Here is a 16,926-nt window from a genome sequence, read left to right on the forward strand (position 1 = left end):
TATCACCTCAGCTTGAAGGCGGACGGACTCTTCCACCGGCCTTGCAATCTGAGGAGTGCAGCGGACATCCCTTCCAGATGTTCCTGAGCTTGCCTTTGCAGCTCCAGCAACTGTGACATGACCGAGTCCAGAGGCTCATCATCTGACTCAGACTCAGCAAAGTTCTGGCCTCCAGCAGTCCTCTGCCGGACACTTAGGATGTCCCTGCCACCTCCTGCTGTGGACCAGACAGTGCGTTGTGCTCACCAGATTGTGATCTAAAGCTTGGTCTCACCAAGGTGTATGTCTCTGTGCTGGTGGAGGGTGTGGATGAGCGCTCTGATGGGACTTCAGGGAGGGTGCCTCCAAATTCCTCTCCAGAGGTTTCTTCAAGGCTTGATTGGAGGCCCTGTGTCATGGATTCCGTCGGCTGCTTCCGAGATGTGCCTTTGAAAGCAAGGAGAGATGCATGACAGTGGCCTTTGAAACAGGACATATTGCTCATCGCATGGTTGTCTGATGAATGTTGCGCTGCAGGATCCCCATTTGGTAGAGCAGCACTGACCTCACCGTCAGCACAGGACTGGTCCAGATCGTGGCCGACCAGCTGGGTGGCTCTGTTTTCAAAGTCATTGAGGATCTTGATTTTGGGCATTCCGTCACCGGTCTCTGACCTCTCTCTCTTGTGTGCCAGCTTGTCCTGCATGGATAGAGATGGAGAAAATGCAAGGAAGACGCCTGCCAGGCCAGATGATAAGTATGCCTGGCTTAAGTGAGTGGTGAGTGATCCCATGGACGGGATGAGGACAATGTGTGTGAGAGAGTGAATGGTGATGTCCCTTGAACTGGCAGTGAGTGAGGGCCCTGTGGATGTGTGATGGGTTTGTGAGTGTGTGAGTTGAGAGTGATGAGAAGAGTGACTTACCCTGGTGGAACAGAGGAGATTCTTCATCCTCTTTCTGCACGGGGTGGCTGTCCCCTTCTGAAGGGCGTTGGCGCTGACCATCACTGCCACCACCTCCCAAGCTGGATTGGTCACATTGCTGCCCACCCTGCAGCCAGAGTGGGGCACAGGACATCCTGGTGGGCCTCCACGGCATCCAGCAGTTGCTTGAGGGACCCATCGTTGAAATGGGGGGATACAGTCTTTTTTCCTTTGCTGGCCATGTCTTCCGTGGAAGCACTGTGATGTATGCTTGTGGCTGGTGTGATGCGGCGGCGTGGTGATGGCATGCGGGCAAATGAGAGCCCGCCCGCCATGGAAGCAGAGTGTTTCTTGGGAGTGCATAATAATGAGGCAGGTCTGGGATGATACGGCGTGAAAACCCACTATCGCAGCCAGTGGGTAAAACGTCATTTTACCCACCCGCTCCCGCACTTCGTGCAAATCTGGGAAATTTCCACCCCATGTTTCAGTTAGGTCCTGGAAGAGGGGAAGATGCAATTGGGAGGTAAAGGGACAATTGGGAGAGGGAAGGAGTGAGGGAAGAAGTAATCGAGAGAGAAGGCAGCAAATGGGAGAGAGGGAAGGAGCAATCAGGAGGGGGTGGGGGAGGAGGAGAGAAATTAGACAACAGGGAAGTAATCTGGAGGTTTTGAATGGTGGTCTGCATTAGTCTTTGGCATTGCAGTGGACATGAGAGGAACAGGGCTGCTCTTCCCAGCTCCGCATTCAGATAAGTATCTTTTTTAAATGTACCTCTTTTTGGTGATGACCTCCAGTGGTTCCTTGAAGATTTGCATTTGGATTGTGTTTTCTTGAATACAACTGGCAACTTAAAAATTGAAGTAAGCAGTTTTTGTTGTGTGGGAATTATATATTAATATTATATTAATGAGTCAATGAAATGATAACAAGGGACATAAATTTCTGATCAATACTTGTGGCAGTCAGAAGGCGAATAGAATATTTTTACACCAAGAGGATGTATTGCTGCTAAGTAACTAATGAAACAGAATTGGTAATTCCAATTAAGAAGGAATTTGTTTAACTCTTGAAGAAAAATACTAAAGCAGAGTGTCAGGAATAGGATTAAAATAGCTAGCTCTGATGTGAAGCCAACATCAGTATAGGCAGTGACAAGTGGACCAACAGATGTTTCTGTGTTGAAATTCCTGATCCTGGGCTTTGTGATAAGGTGCTCATGTCTCTTGTTGAATCAGAAAAACACAATTTGCAACCATCATAAGGTGCAGAGTGCTAATTTTGGGACCAGTTTTTGGAACAAAAGCATAGAAAGGATTAAAAAGCTTGAGTAAAAATACAGGAACTATTGCTGAATATGACTGTCAGAAGAAGAAACAAGAACGACAAGAACATTTAATTGAAAAAGAAATATGAGAATGCAATTTAAAAAAAAATGTATAACCACCACTCCTACTTAAAATGTGACCTTTGGACATAACTCTCAGCCTTCAGATCACTAATAATCAAAGAATAGATTTTTGTTTAAAAAAAACTAAGAAAAATATATGATAGGTTTTCATCTGCAGAACCTCTGATGCAGTGCCTTCCACAGCTTTCACATAGGAATGTCTTTTTTGCAGGTAAATATTCTCGTGTAGAACCTCCATGGAGTTTGTCCAATCTCCTGCTAGTACATTGATGGAAGATCATTGGAAACTCTGCAGAAATGGCATGAACAGCAAACAAAGCTGTTTTTTTTTCAAAAATTAGGGTTTCCATCAATCTCTCCACTGCAGGAAATGGAGTGAACTCCCATGGAAATTCCAAGAACATTGACCCAACTTGTTTACTCTTCCAAAATATCTATCAGTTTCCTTACTGTAACTCTGGAATTAATAACCGTGAAGCCTTTCCCAAACAGGAATTCATCCAGTCCTTTTTAAAACTGTGGCATTCTATTCCAGCACTTTCACTGGCAATTTGTTCCAAAGTTCTTTCACCTTCTTGCAGAATTTAAAAAAAAATCTATTTTCTTTTGACAAGCTTACTTCCTTGGTCCTCAATTCTTGTATACAATTGGCAAATTTTCCCAGATCCAAATTCTCCACGCCCATAAAAGTCACTATCAAGTTTCATCATTATCCTCCACTTCTCCTGAGAGAATCGACTCCACCCATCAATTTTAATGCATGGAAAATTGCAGGGCTGTGCAACTGGATTTCTGATATATGCTCCCAGAGTGCAAAATTCAGCACTGGAAATGCTGAAGGTGAAATTTTATCCAATAAGACTGTATGTCTAGTGAGAATAAATTAAAAAGGATGTTTTTTCAGAAAGAATAAAATTTTTAATTTAATAACTATAATTATGAATTGGTCTCTTCCAGGCCTTTGAAAAACACACCCATATAAAATTTCTAGTAATGAGTAATGCATTTTTCAACTTCTAGTGTGAACTGCCTCATCATACTGATAGATGAAAGTAAAGTTTTTTGCTTAAATAAAAACTGATAATGTTGGAAATACTCAGCAGGCCTGACAGCATCTGTGGGGGACAAAACAAAATTAATGTTTCAGGTCAAGGACCTTTCTTCAGAGTACTGCAGAGTATTTCCAGCATTTTCTGTTTTCTCTCAAATCTCCAGCATCTTCAGTATTTTGCTTTCATTGAAGCTTTTGCTTGTTTTTTTGTTTATCTAGGGCTGTAATATCATGAATAACTGAAAATAGCTTAAAACATTATATCTGAAAGTTATGAACTAACATCCAATAATCATATAATGGAGAAGTGATTTAAAATATATTCTGAGTTACATTGCTTGGAAAGTATGTATGCTATTTAAAAACTAGTTTTGTTTAAAACTATTTTGGTCTGATTACTGAATATTTCATTCTGAACAGATTATCGAACCTGTGGTATACCTACTATACGTACTGACTTGCCAGCCCCTCGTTTTCGTCGTATCAGCGATACGATTAACTATGGTGATGAAGCAACGGCTTCTGCCTTGCTAAACCCTTCAATTTTTGCTCAGAGAAATGTTTATGAGAAAGACATGTTTATAGGCAGGTCCAAAGAAGAGGTAAGTCATTGGCAAAGATATTTTAACTCTTCCTAGTCCAAGACCTAAACAAGAAAAAAACTCTCACAATGGAAGTTTCATTTTCTGCAATGATCACAATGTAAGATCTGCGGTTCACTTAACTTTAATTGTAAGACTTAAGTCAATTACAATTGTTAGAATGGGTTGATTTAAAAGATACCTACATTTCCAGCTAGCTACAGACCACTTTGGGTATGTTGTCACAGGTTTCACAGAATTTATTAAGTATTGCTGAATAAAGAGATTTTTTGTGGAAGCTTTTCGTCTTGCACCCATCAGGACAATTTGCAAGAAAATACCAACGTCAGGGAAACAACATATTTATACTGTATGAGAAGAGAGTGCTTATTGGTTGGCAAGTGGACTCTGATTGGTAGAGGTGTTGCCATGGGGAATGCACCAGTTGATGGTGACTGACAGTTAACTGGCAAGCATTGTTTGAAATTTAAACCAGGCTGCTTGACTCTGATTGACCGAGACATTGCCCTGGGAGATAAACCAGTGAATGGCCATCACTTATTTTGTTTAGCTGAAACAGGTGCAATGCATTTACATGTTCTTTCTAGTCTGCAAAGAGTAGGGCCCTGTGTATTAATATGTGTAGCTGCCAGTACACACAACTGCACCACATTGTAAGCCCAATTGACAATTTTAACTTGGTTGTCAGCACAATTTTAGCACACTGAGGATTATTTAGCAAATGTTGTTTAATCACAGAATCACATCTAACGTTGGACATTATTTTGAGTTTTACAAGCATGGGCTGGTTGGGTACAGTCTGTACTTTTCCTGTTGTGGACAGCAGAAGGGACATGCTATTTGATAAGCTGAATGACTATTGATTCAAAATTTGAGCAACAGATCACTTATTTTGTTTAGCTACTGTGCAATAGCAAGATGAGTGGTATTCGTCACTAACTCGAAGCTGCTGTCAAGCCAAAAAGATGTTCTGCCAATCACACAAATGAGTAATATGGTACAGTAAAGTCCCGCTGTTTGCAACTTCCTTGTTCGCGTTTTCACTTACCAGCGCATTGTACTTTGTACACAGCATTGTCCATCGTGTGAGGAGTGCGGTTTCTTTTCTCTCATCTTTTCCTGGGGAGGTGGCGGCCATGACGGAGCAGAAACTAGTTTCAGCTGAAGAGCAGCCTGAACAAAGGGATTAACTTGGAAATGTCAAAATAGCTGTGGCAAAAGCTACAATAACAGCTTTTTTCAATTTTAAATTTTCACTGATATGTTGCTCAAAGGTTTCCCTGTTTGTCTTAAACAGGTACGGCACCACATTTTTGCTGGAGAGTCCCATACTGCCCTCGCATGGCTGGAACTTATCTAATTGAATCCCATTCAAAAACATGATCCCCCTTCACAATTTTGCCCTTTGCGAGATAGCATGGAAACATAACCCCCCGCAAACGTCGGGACTTTAGTGTATATGAATTTCAATGCCAGTGTGATGCCAGGTATGTAGGCCGAATGTCCCAAAGATTGGCAGGCCATATCAAACAGCATGTCCCTTCCACTGTTGACAACGGGAAAGGTACAGACCATATCTGACCAGCTCCTGCTTGTAAAACTCAAAATAGTGTCCAATATTAGATGTGATTCCGCGATTAGACAACATTTGCAAAATAACCCTTAGCGTGCTAAGAATTATGCTGACAACCAATGTAAGATTGTCAGGTTCGCAGTGTGGCACATTTGCATGTACTGGAAGCTACATATATAAATGCACAGGACCGTGTACACACAGTGCATCTGTTTCAGCTAAATAAAATAAATAACACCTGGTTCATCCCCCAGGCCAATGTCTTGACCAATAAGGGTCAAGCTGCCTAGTTTAAATTTCAAACAATGCTTGGCAGTTGCCAGCAACTGGTGCATTCTCCATAGCAACACTGCAACCAATGTTGGGTGTTGCCATGGAGAATGTTGCAATATTTTTGCCAACCAATCAGCACGTTCTTCTCATACAGTATAAATATGTTATTCCCCTGACATTGGTATTTTCTTGCAAATTGTCCTGTTGAGTGCAAATGAAAAGCTTCCACAAAGAAGAGTCTCTTTTTTTCAGAAATACTCAAATTCTGTACTACCAAATGAGATTTTATTAAGTTAATTGCAATAACTACAAATTTGCAATACCTAGTAAAAGGCAGTCCGTTCACTCTGGACACCGGCTCTCGATTCCTGGTTGACTGTGGTGCTGTTCTTGTCCTGTTAACTGAAATCTATCTTGTTTCTTCTTACTTCTTCATGCTGCGTGCCTAGCTGCTGAAATGTGCTGCTTATTAACCCTTGCTAGCCACTCCCTCTGTGCATGGTTAGTAGCATCCCTGAGTTTTATGTGGTCCAGGCAATGCATGATCAGTCCCTAATTGGTCAAATGGTACATAATTGGTTAAAAGCAAAAAACTGCGGATGCTGGAAATCCAAAACAAAACAAAAATAAAAATACCTGGAAAAACTCAGCACGTCTGACAGCATCTGTGGAGAGGAACACAGTTAACATTTCGAGTCCATATGACTCTTCAACAGAACTAAGGAAAAATAGAAGAGAAGTGAAATATAAGCTGGTTTAAGGGGGGTGGGACAAGTAGAGCTGGATAGAGGGCCAGTGATAGGTGGAGATTGCCAAAAGATGTCATGGACAAAAGGACAAAGACGGTGGTGATATTAGCTAAGAAATGTACTAATAGGTGACATTAAGGGTAGAAAGCAGGACGAGCAAGGTACAGATAGCCCTAGTGGGGGGGGGGGGGGGGGTGGGGGGAAATCAAAATAGGCTAAAAGGTAGAGATAAAACAATGGATGGAAATACATTTAAAAATAATAGAAATAGGTGGGAAAAGAAAAGTCTATCTAAATTATTGGAAAAAAGGGGGAACGGAAAGGGGGTAGGGATGGAGGAGAGAGTTCATGATCTAAAATTGTTGAACTCAATATTCAGTCTGGAAGGCTGTAAAGTGCCTAGTTGGAAGATGAGGTGCTGTTCCTCCAGTTTGCATTGAGCTTCACTGGAACAATGCAGCAGGCCAAGGACAGACATGTGGGCATGAGAGCAGGGTGGAGTGTTCAAATGGCAAACGACAGGGAGGTCTGGGTCATGCTTGCGGACAGACCGAAGGTGTACCACAAAGTGGTCACCCAGTCTGTGTTTGGTCTCTCCAATGTAGAGGAAACCGCATTGGGAGCAGAGAATGCAGTAGACCAAATTGAGGGAAGTGCAAGTGAAATGCTGCTTCACTTGAAAGGAGTGTTTGGGCCCTTGGATGGTGAGGAGATGGGAAGTAAAGGGGCAGGTGTTACATCTTCTGCAGTTGCATGGGAAGGTGCCGTGGGAGGGGCTTGAGGTGTAGGGGGTGATGGAGGAGTGGACCAGCGTGTTCTGGAGGGAACGATCCCTGCAGAATGCTGCCGGGGGGGGTGGTGAAGGGAAGATGTGTTTGGTGGTGGCATCATACTGGAGATGGCGGAGGATGATCCTTTGAATGCGGCGGCTGATGGGGTGATAAGTGAGGACAAGGGGGATCCTATCACATTTCTGGGAGGGAGAGGAAGGTGTGAGGCCGGATGCGCAGGAGATGGGCCGGACAGGGTTGAGGGCCCTGTCAACGACCATGGGTGGAAAACCTCGGTTAAGGAAGAAGGAAGACATGTCAGAGGAACTGTTTTTGAAAGTGGCATCATCAGAACATATGCAACAGAGGCAAAGGAACTGAGAGAACGGGATGGAGTCCTTACAGGAAGCAGGGTGTGAGGAGCTGTAATCAAGGTCGCTGTGGGAGTCGGTAGGCTTGTAATGAATATTGTTGGACGTTCTATCACCAGAAATTGAGACAGAGAGGTCAAGGAAGGGAAGGGAAGTGTTAGAGATGGACCATGTGAAAATGATGGAGGGGTGGAAAGTGGAAGCAAAATTAATAAATTTTTCCAGGTCCAGACGAGAGCATGAAGCAGCACGGAAGCAATCATCGATGTACCAGTGAAAGAGTTGTGGGAGGGGGCTGGAGTAGGACTGGAACAAGGAACTTTCCACATACCCCATAAAGAGCCAGGCGTAACTGGGGCCCATGCGGGTACCCATAGCCACACCTTATATTTGGAGGAAGTGAGAGGAGTTTAAGGAGAAATTGTTCAGTGAGAGAACAAGTTCAGCCAGACGGAGGAGAGTAGTGGTCGATGGGGATTGTTCGGACCTCTGTTCGAGGAAGAAGACCATCCCGGTGGAGGATGGAGGTTTAGAGGGATTAGTGAAGAGGAGGCGATTAGGGTCAGGGAACTGGAGATTATTGATATGACTTAGGGTGTCAGAGGAATCACGGATGTAGGTGGGAAGGGACTGGACAAGGGAAGAGAGAATGGAGTCAAGATAGCAAGAAATGAGTTCCATGGGGCAGGAACAGGCTGACACAATTGGTCTGCCGGCACAGTCCTGTTTGTGGATTTTGGGTAGGAGGTAGAAGCGGGCCGTCCGAGTTTGGGAGACTAAGGTTGGAAGCTGTGGACGGAAGATCTCCAGAGGAGATGAGGTCAGTAACAGTCCTGGAAACAATGGCTTGATGTTCAGTGGTGGGGTCATGGTCCGGGGAGGTAGGAGGAAGTGTCTGCGAGTTGTCGCTCAGCCTCTGCGAGGTAGAGGTCAGTGCACCAGACAACAACAGCACCATTCTTGTCAGCGGGCTTGATGACAATGTCAGGGTTGGACCTGAGAGAACAGAGTGCAGCAAGCTCAGAGAGAGACAGCTTAGAGTGGGTGAGAGGAGCAGAGAAATTGAGACAACTGATGTCATGCCGACAGTTCTCAATGAAAAGATCAAGAGAAGGTCAGAATCCAGAGGGAGGGGTCCAGGGGAGGGAGAATATTGGCGGCGGGTACAAGGATCTGTTGAACGGGAGAGGACTCCTGCCCAAAGAAGTGAGCCCGGAGATGAAGGTGGCGGAAGAAGAGTTCAGCATTGTGCCGAGCCCAAAATTAATTGAGATGAGGGCGTAAGGGTATGAAACTGAGTCCTTTACTGAGCACTGAATGTTCAGCATCAGAGAGGGGAAGGTCAGGGGCTATGGTGAATACACGGCCGGGGCTGGGATTGGAAGACGGGATGGGGACAGAGGGACGGGCAGGGGTGGAGGGTCCCACCACTTGTCCCACCCCCCCTTAAACCAGCTTATATTTCACCTCTCTTCTATTTTTCCTTAGTTCTGTTGAAGAGTCATACGGACCTGAAACGTTAACTGTGTTCCTCTCCGCAGATGCTGTCAGACTTGGTGCATAATTAGTGTCCGATTGGTATCTTAAGTCACTTCCTGTTATCTCCTGACTGGTTCCCTATGATGTCAGTCACTTGTGGGACCATCCTTCTCATCGCAGCTTTTCCCTGTTATTTTATTAAGATATAGCTTTTCACCAAGGTAACAAGGCACGACAAATAATTTGTGTGTGTGCTTATTTGCAATAAGAGGATGTGTGGTGTCACCTTAGAATGATTGATGCTTTAGCCTCCATATCCCAAAGTGCCTAATTGATAAATGTTAGGTGTTCTGGAGTGTTCAGACGCTTGTATGTGATTCCCTAGTGACTGCTGATGACTGGAGCAAGTAAATGAAAAAATAACAAAAGGGTACAAAAGGCATGCAGCCTCAATTACAAAGTTACTCCAACATAAAATCTGTACAAAGCATGTATAAAAATCAGTGCATAGAGACAACCAGCGTGTTAAAACTGCAGTAACAAGGTACATATGTGGTACAACGTGATTGCATGTTCATAAGGAATAAAAGTCACAAGAATTACAAAACTGAATTCCTAAATTGCAAAACCCCCAGTAATGCGCAAGTCTGTTATATGCTTTAAAAGGAAATGGTTGTTTCTTTTTTAGGCACTTTAAGTTAAAAGGCTAAAACAATTTAAGACACAGAACTGTTGCTTGAGACCCAAAACTGTTTAACGTCACACAATAGGGCCTTCTAACTCAAGTATAATTGCTAAGTGTTAATGGCTAGCGAGTATATTGTTTTCCATACTCGGATCTGCTCAATCATAACTGACTTCACAGCACTTTGCACAAGACTAGGGCTATGTGGTGTATTTAACTTGTCAAGTAAGGATTCATTTAGACAAAGGATCACAGGGTGTGAAATTGGTGTCTTACATTGACTACATTTAAGCAGAATATCATATTATGTTAATTAATATACTTTGGTTACTTGATCATGACATATAACTGAACTACAAACTAATTATTCAACGTGGCCTTTCCTACAAGAAAATATAGGGGTGCTATATTTAGATGCCATCCTATGTAGTAGCAAGTAAACCTTATGTAAGCTGACAGAAAATCTGATAAGGATGCCTGCAAAGGAATAATTTTATGAAGACTTCCTCTTAGAGTGGAGACTCACCACTTGGAATGCGTATTAGGAATTTGGGCACTGATATTAGTGGGCCTTGCCAGATAACCCTCTGGGTGTGAAATTCAATAACATCATATAACAATCGCGATGCTTGATTAACCCAGGTCCATTGCTTCAGATGCAGGCAGCTTGCAAACTTTGTACTGTTTGCCCATTTAAATTATTGCTGCGTGCAGCCAGTGCTTTATATGGCTTGTTAGGTGGCTGCATGCCAGGAGCAGTAGGCTAGCATCAGTTAAAATCAGCCTGTGCCACTTATAGGGAAGGCACATTCTGACTGAAGCAGGTGTTGGAACTGGTTGCAGAAGAGAGTTTGAGTAAGAAAAACACTGAATTATGGCACAGTATGGCACAGAGCAAGATTCAAGACTTTCTGACATTGCACTGGCGGCTTTAGTGGAGTAGGCGTTGAGAGATGTCATGTACGCTCTTAAGACTAAGAGGTCCTCCAGACAAACACTCAGAAGGCAGTGAGAACAGAAAGCTATGTTTGTCAATGCCAGGAGTCTAGCCCTGAGGAACTGGATACAATGTCACAAGAAATTCAGTGACCTCTCACGTGCGCTCAAAGTCAGCAAATGCATTTTAAAATGTCGTATCCCACTAACTGCATCATTAGCCTTACACACAGCTCAACGCACCACCTCTTCCATCACTCACTTGCCAACAATGTCAACAATCTCTATCAATCATGATTCATACCTGACATTCATAGCTCCATCTCATCCTCACCCTCACCCTCAAAAACTTGGCACTTCTGCAAGCCTCACAACCACACTCCAATCTCCCCCAGTGAAGGTCAGCAGCCACTGCAGTAGCGCTGTGTAGGAGTACTGGTTTGGAATGTTTGTTTTGTGGTGCTTGTGGCCAAGCTGATGTTGTGGTGATGAGCAACTGAAGGAAGGCAAAGTGTGGGACTATTGGTGAATTGGAAATTGAGGTTGTATTCACTGGCATCATGCTCGGAGAGTTGATTATAGACAGCGTGGCCAGAAAGGTTGCTTCCTCGGTTCTGCCGTCTCCTCCTTACCCTCTCCTCCTTCTTCCTCATCCTCCTCTTCTTTTTCCTCTTGGTCCTCAGCTGGTTTCCATATTACTATAGGCAAGGCTGTACCCTCATGATGACGAGGTTGCATACCATGCAGCAGACCACAATGAATATGACATGTGCTTTGCTGACTACTGTAGGACTCCCCCCAATATGATTTAGGCAGCAAAAGCAATGCTTAAGCACCCCAATGACCTGTTTGATCCCATTTTGTGTGGTAGTACACCTTTAGTTATAGTCATTCTGCCCTAATCTTAGTCGGTTATGCACTAGAATCATGAGCTATGTGGTGAGCTGGTAGCCCTTGTCACCCACCAGCCACCCTTTGGGTTGTATCTCCATACAGATGGTGCAGTGAACTTTTGCAGAATGAAGGCATTGTCAAATGACACATTAGCCTTTATTGCAAGGGAAGTTGACATATAAAAGTCAAGAAGTCTCATTGCAATAATGTAGGTCTTTGGTGTGACCACATCTTCGAGTACTGTGTATGCTGTGGTCTCCTTACCTAAGGAAGCATATACTTGCCTTAGAGGGGATACGATAAAGGTTCTCCACACTGATTCCTGGAGTGAGAGAGCTGTCCTATGAGGAGAGATTGAGTGGGATGGGCTGATAACCTCTGGAGTTCAGAAGAATAAGAGGTGATCTCATTGAACCGTATAAAATTCTTAAGGGGCTAGACACTGAGAGGTTGCTTCGACTGATGAGTTAATGTAGAACACGGGCATAGCCTCAGGATAATGGGTTGATTAGTGTGAGTCACACTCCATCGCCAACGCCATTGATAAGTACTTCACTGACGTTGCTGGTGATAAGACATCTCTGGACTTTTCCCAATTACTGACATTTTTACCAGCGAAGCAACCTCCTGTGATTTAACTGTGGGAGGTCTTCCAAGAGCTCTTGAGAGTTAAATGTGGCAAGTCAGCAGGTCCAGATGGAATTCCAGCCAAGTTTATCCAAGTCATTGCCTATGGGTTTAATGTTCCGATATGCGATGTCTTGAATGCTTCCTTTGCTGAGGAAACCACCAATAAGCTGGGAACAACGTCAACCATTATCACAATGTATTTTTCAAAGGCATTTGAGAGGGTTGATCATACAGGTTCTTGTCCAATGGATTGCTGACTTCTTCACTGACTGCACTCAGTGCATCAGATAAAATGGCTGTCTAACCGAAAGTATTCAGTGAACAGCCAGTGTGCTTCAGGGCATTTGGCTATGGCCAATTCTTTTCCTAATGATCATTAATGATTCTCTTTCTCTGGCCTTAAATCCTGGAAATACGTAGGTGATATAACAGTCACTGAGTCTAGACCAGGGTGTGTGGCCAGTGAGGTTTAGGAGAATCTTAACGCTCTCAATGAATAGTGTGAGGGAAAAGAAGTATGCAGTTAAATGCTACTAAGTATAATGCCATGCAAGTTGACTTTGGTAGACATGAGCACATTCCCCTTGACTTAAATTTAATCAGTAATAACCTGGTGGAGGCAAAAGCCTTAAAATCTTGGGTATTTACATTCAAGCTGACTTACCTCAAAAAAGCCTGATGTAGGATCAGTTTGGGTAGAGACAAGAGATCAGAAAGGTAAGAGGTCACTCATGGTAATAGTTTATAGGCCCCCCTAACAGTAATCACACTGTAGGAAAAGAGTATACAGGAAGAAATAAATGGGGTATGTAAGAAAGACACCACAATAATCATGTGTAACTTTAATCTACATATAGATTGGGTGAATCAGCTTGGCAAAGGTAGCCTGGAAAATTAGTTCATAGAGTATATTAGGGATAATTTCTTAGAGCAGTACATTCTAAAGCCAACTAGGGAGTAGGCTATTCTAGACCTGGTAATGAGCAATGAGGCAGGATTAATCAATAACCTCATGGTAAAGGAGCCTGTAGGTGACAGCAATCATAACATGATATAATTTCACCTTCAGTTTGAAAGGGAGAAGTATGGGTCTAAGGCTAATGTTTTAAACCCAAATGAAGGTAATTAAAAGCGTAGGAAGGCACAGCTACCTAAAGTGGGAAACGAGGTTAAAAGGTAGGACAGTAGAGATGCAGTGGCAGACTTTTAAGAAGATATTTAATAATTCTCAGCAAAGATTTATTCCAGTGAGAAAGAAAGGCTCTTTGAGAAAGATGCATAGTCTGTGGCTAAACAAAAAAGTTAAGGATAATATCGAAACAGGATAATTGAAAGAAACAGTGTACAAACCTGCAAAGGTTGATCCGAAGATTGGTCAGATTTTAAGAACCAGCAAAGAATTATTTTAAAAAAGGGGGAGAAAGTAGAGTATGAGAGAAAGCTAGCTAGTAATATAAAAACAGATAGTAAGAATTTCTACAAGTATTTAAATAGGAAAAGAGTAATTAAAGCTAATGTTGATCCTCTAGAGAGTGAGGCTGGGAAACTAATAATACAAAACAAGGAAATGGTGGGGTGTTGAACAGGTATTTTGTGTCTGTCTTCGCTGTGGAAGACTTAGAAAACTTCCCAAAGATTCTTGAAAATCAAGAGGTGAGGAAATTAGAGGGAGGGACTTTAAATAATCACCATTACCAGGGAAAAGGTGCTGGGAAAACTATTAGACCTAAAGGCTGACAAGTCCCCAGGGGGACCAGATGGCCTGCATCCTAGGATCCTAAAAGAAGTGGCTGCAGAAATAGTAGAGGAATTGGTTATAACCTTACAAAATTCCTTAGATTCTGGAGTGGCCCTTGTGGATTGGAAAATAGCAAATGTAATACCTTTATTCAAGAAAGGAGGGAGGCAGAAAGCAGGAAACTCTAGGCCAGTTAGACTAATATCTATCATCAGGAAATTGCTAGAATCCATTATTAAGGAGGTTGTAGCAGGATATTTAGAAAATCATAATGGGATCAGGCAGAGTCAACATGGTTTTGAGAAAGGGAAATCATGCATAACTAATTTTTTAAATTTCTTTGAGGAAGTAGCAACAAGGTTTATAAAGGGGAACCTGTGGATGTGGCATACTTGGATTTTCAAAAGGCATTTGATAAGATGCCATATCAAAGGTTACTACACAAGATAAGAGAACATGGTGTACAGGGTAAAATATTAGCATGGATAGAGGATTAGTTTTTTAAAATCCATTCATGGGATGTACATGTCACTGGCTAGGCCTGCATTTATTGCCCATCCCTAATTGTCCTTGTTCAGAGGGCATTTAAGAGTCAACCACATTGCTTGTGGGTCTGGAGTCACATGTAGGCCAGACCAGGTAAGGACAGCAGATTTCCTTCCTTAAAGGACATTAGTGAACCAGATGGGTTTTTATGACAATCAACAATGGTTTCATGGTCATCATTAGACTTTTATTTCAGATTCTTATTGAATTCAAATTCTACCATCTACCTGGAGAAAATAGTGAGATAGAAATGGATTTGACAGCCACACAGAGTACATCGTGAAAATGCTGACTTCTGCACTGAACATAAATGGAATCAAAGGATAAGAACATAAGAAATAGGAACTAGAGTAGACTATTTGGCCCCTTGAGCCTGCTCCGCCATTCAATGCAATCATGGCTGATCTTCTACCTCAACTCCACATTCCTGTTTCATCCCATATCCCTCAATTCCCTGAGAGATTTTGTACTAAGTTTGAGCTCTTCTATTGTCTATAATTGAGCTTCAGTCAAGAACAATGAGAACATTTAATAGAATTCTTTATATTGAAAGCAAGTTCAGTGGATTTGTAGTTCATTCAGACTTTAGCCAAATGCAGTATATTTTATCCAAGGCAGCTTCTTAATCATTGGAAGCTCCTTAATAGTCGTAAGGTGCTGATTTCTTGAATAGTTTGATTAACACAATTGGGGTCTCTACCTAAAATAGTAGATAAATTATAGAGGGTCCTGTTTATTTTGTTGAATGACTGTCTTAATCTAGTGTAAATATCAATTAGTACTTTTCTTCTCATCTGACTGTTAGAATGACACAAAGCACCCTCCATTTCAAATCTGCCTTTTGATACTTAAGTCATTTTTATAAATTAGTCAATTTCTAACCACCTCCAAAATGTCAATTATTTCTATGGCAGTAATTTGAACTAAAATGTGGACTTGAAATTGCACTGACACTGAAGTTTTCTATTTCCATTTATATTTGTTCAGATTAAGAAAATATTTTGTAAGGTTGGAGTGGACATGTCCAAGGAAACGTTTGAAGAGGTCTGGAAGCAAGCTGCCATGATGCATCCGAAGGGAGAAGTTAGTGTGGAGACTTTCCGGGATGTTCTGGATGAAATTCAGACAGCACAGACTCTGACTTGTTGAGCAATTATAATTTTTTCATAGAATTCCAGGTATTTTTTTTAAAGCTTGGAGCTTTAGAATTGTGTAGATAAGTCAGAAGAGCTGCCTTAAAGTTATGATTCTAATTTTAAACTTATGAATGAGGTGTAATTTATTTTTTTTGTCATTTTAGTACTTGATACCAAACTTTCTTATGAATATACAACACCTCAATGTTTGGAACATCATGCTCAATGTAATCTTTTTATTGCAATTGGGCAACATGAATCATTTGGACCTGTCAAATTTCATGCAGCTTGTTTAAGGGTCATATAAAAATTTTAATCCTTGTCATCTGTTTTGTAACCAGTTTTGTTTCAAGTGTGAAAAGTGATTGTGGACATTTACATAAAATTTTAATAATGTGTTTTATCTATTGTCCGAGTTTTTCTTTAAAAAATGCTTGCATTTTGCCAAGTCCAATAGTTGTCAAAAATCCACATTTCACCTCAGAATTCACCACGATATTTCAGATCAAACTTGAACTCTTATCAAATTTTGAAAATATGCATTTTCTTCATGGTAATGAGCATGCAAAAGCATTTTTCACAGGCCTTATCCTATCGCCTGCTATAAATTTGTCTGAAAACCTGTGTATAACCCTGAGAAATGGAGTAAATGGTGGATGTTTGGGGAAAATTCCATGGGAATTCAACACCAGTGTACGCAATATTAAGTTGCCTGTGGCAGCTAAGGACTTTTGACTGAATCACTCCTCGCTGGCAAGAATAATGTAACAGTTGTTAAGCGGTTAATGAGTCCTTCATATAATATAATGTAAATTCACAGCTCACATGCTTCCAGCAGGGACTGTGATTCAAATGTAAGAAAAATCATCTTCTGGGTCACCTTCACAGTCACTGGCAATGTGGTCCTTGACCTGTTCTGAGGTTGGAGTTGTGACTGCTGTAACTAGTAGATTTCAATGAGGATCTCCTTATGAAGACCAAATGTCTCACACACCCTTCCTCCTTGTGTTTCAAGTAGGCAAATAGCTCCTTTAACTCCATGGGAGGATATGACCCTTCTCCCCTTGCTCCTCTGCCCACTTATAGGAGCTTGTGGTCTCCCTTGTGGTCTCTGTTCATTCTCCCAGTCATGCTCTATTCTGAGAAAGGCTCACTAATGCACCCATATCTGGGAGCAC

General features: G+C 42.1%; 1 protein-coding gene across 1 annotated transcript in view; it reads left to right on the forward strand.

Annotated features, from left to right (window-relative positions):
• The window catches only part of efhb (EF-hand domain family, member B), a 98,165-nt gene extending 82,404 nt beyond the window's left edge, over positions 1-15,761 (forward strand). Inside the window, exons 13-14 of the mRNA XM_041183961.1 lie at positions 3,787-3,968; positions 15,600-15,761. Of these exons, the coding sequence (XP_041039895.1) occupies positions 3,787-3,968; positions 15,600-15,761 (344 nt within the window). The remainder of the gene's footprint in view (positions 1-3,786; positions 3,969-15,599) is intronic.
• The last annotated feature ends 1,165 nt before the right edge of the window (positions 15,762-16,926 follow it).

The sequence above is a fragment of the Carcharodon carcharias genome, chromosome 3, assembly GCF_017639515.1.
Source record: "Carcharodon carcharias isolate sCarCar2 chromosome 3, sCarCar2.pri, whole genome shotgun sequence".
NCBI classification, from domain to species: Eukaryota; Metazoa; Chordata; class Chondrichthyes; order Lamniformes; family Lamnidae; genus Carcharodon; species Carcharodon carcharias.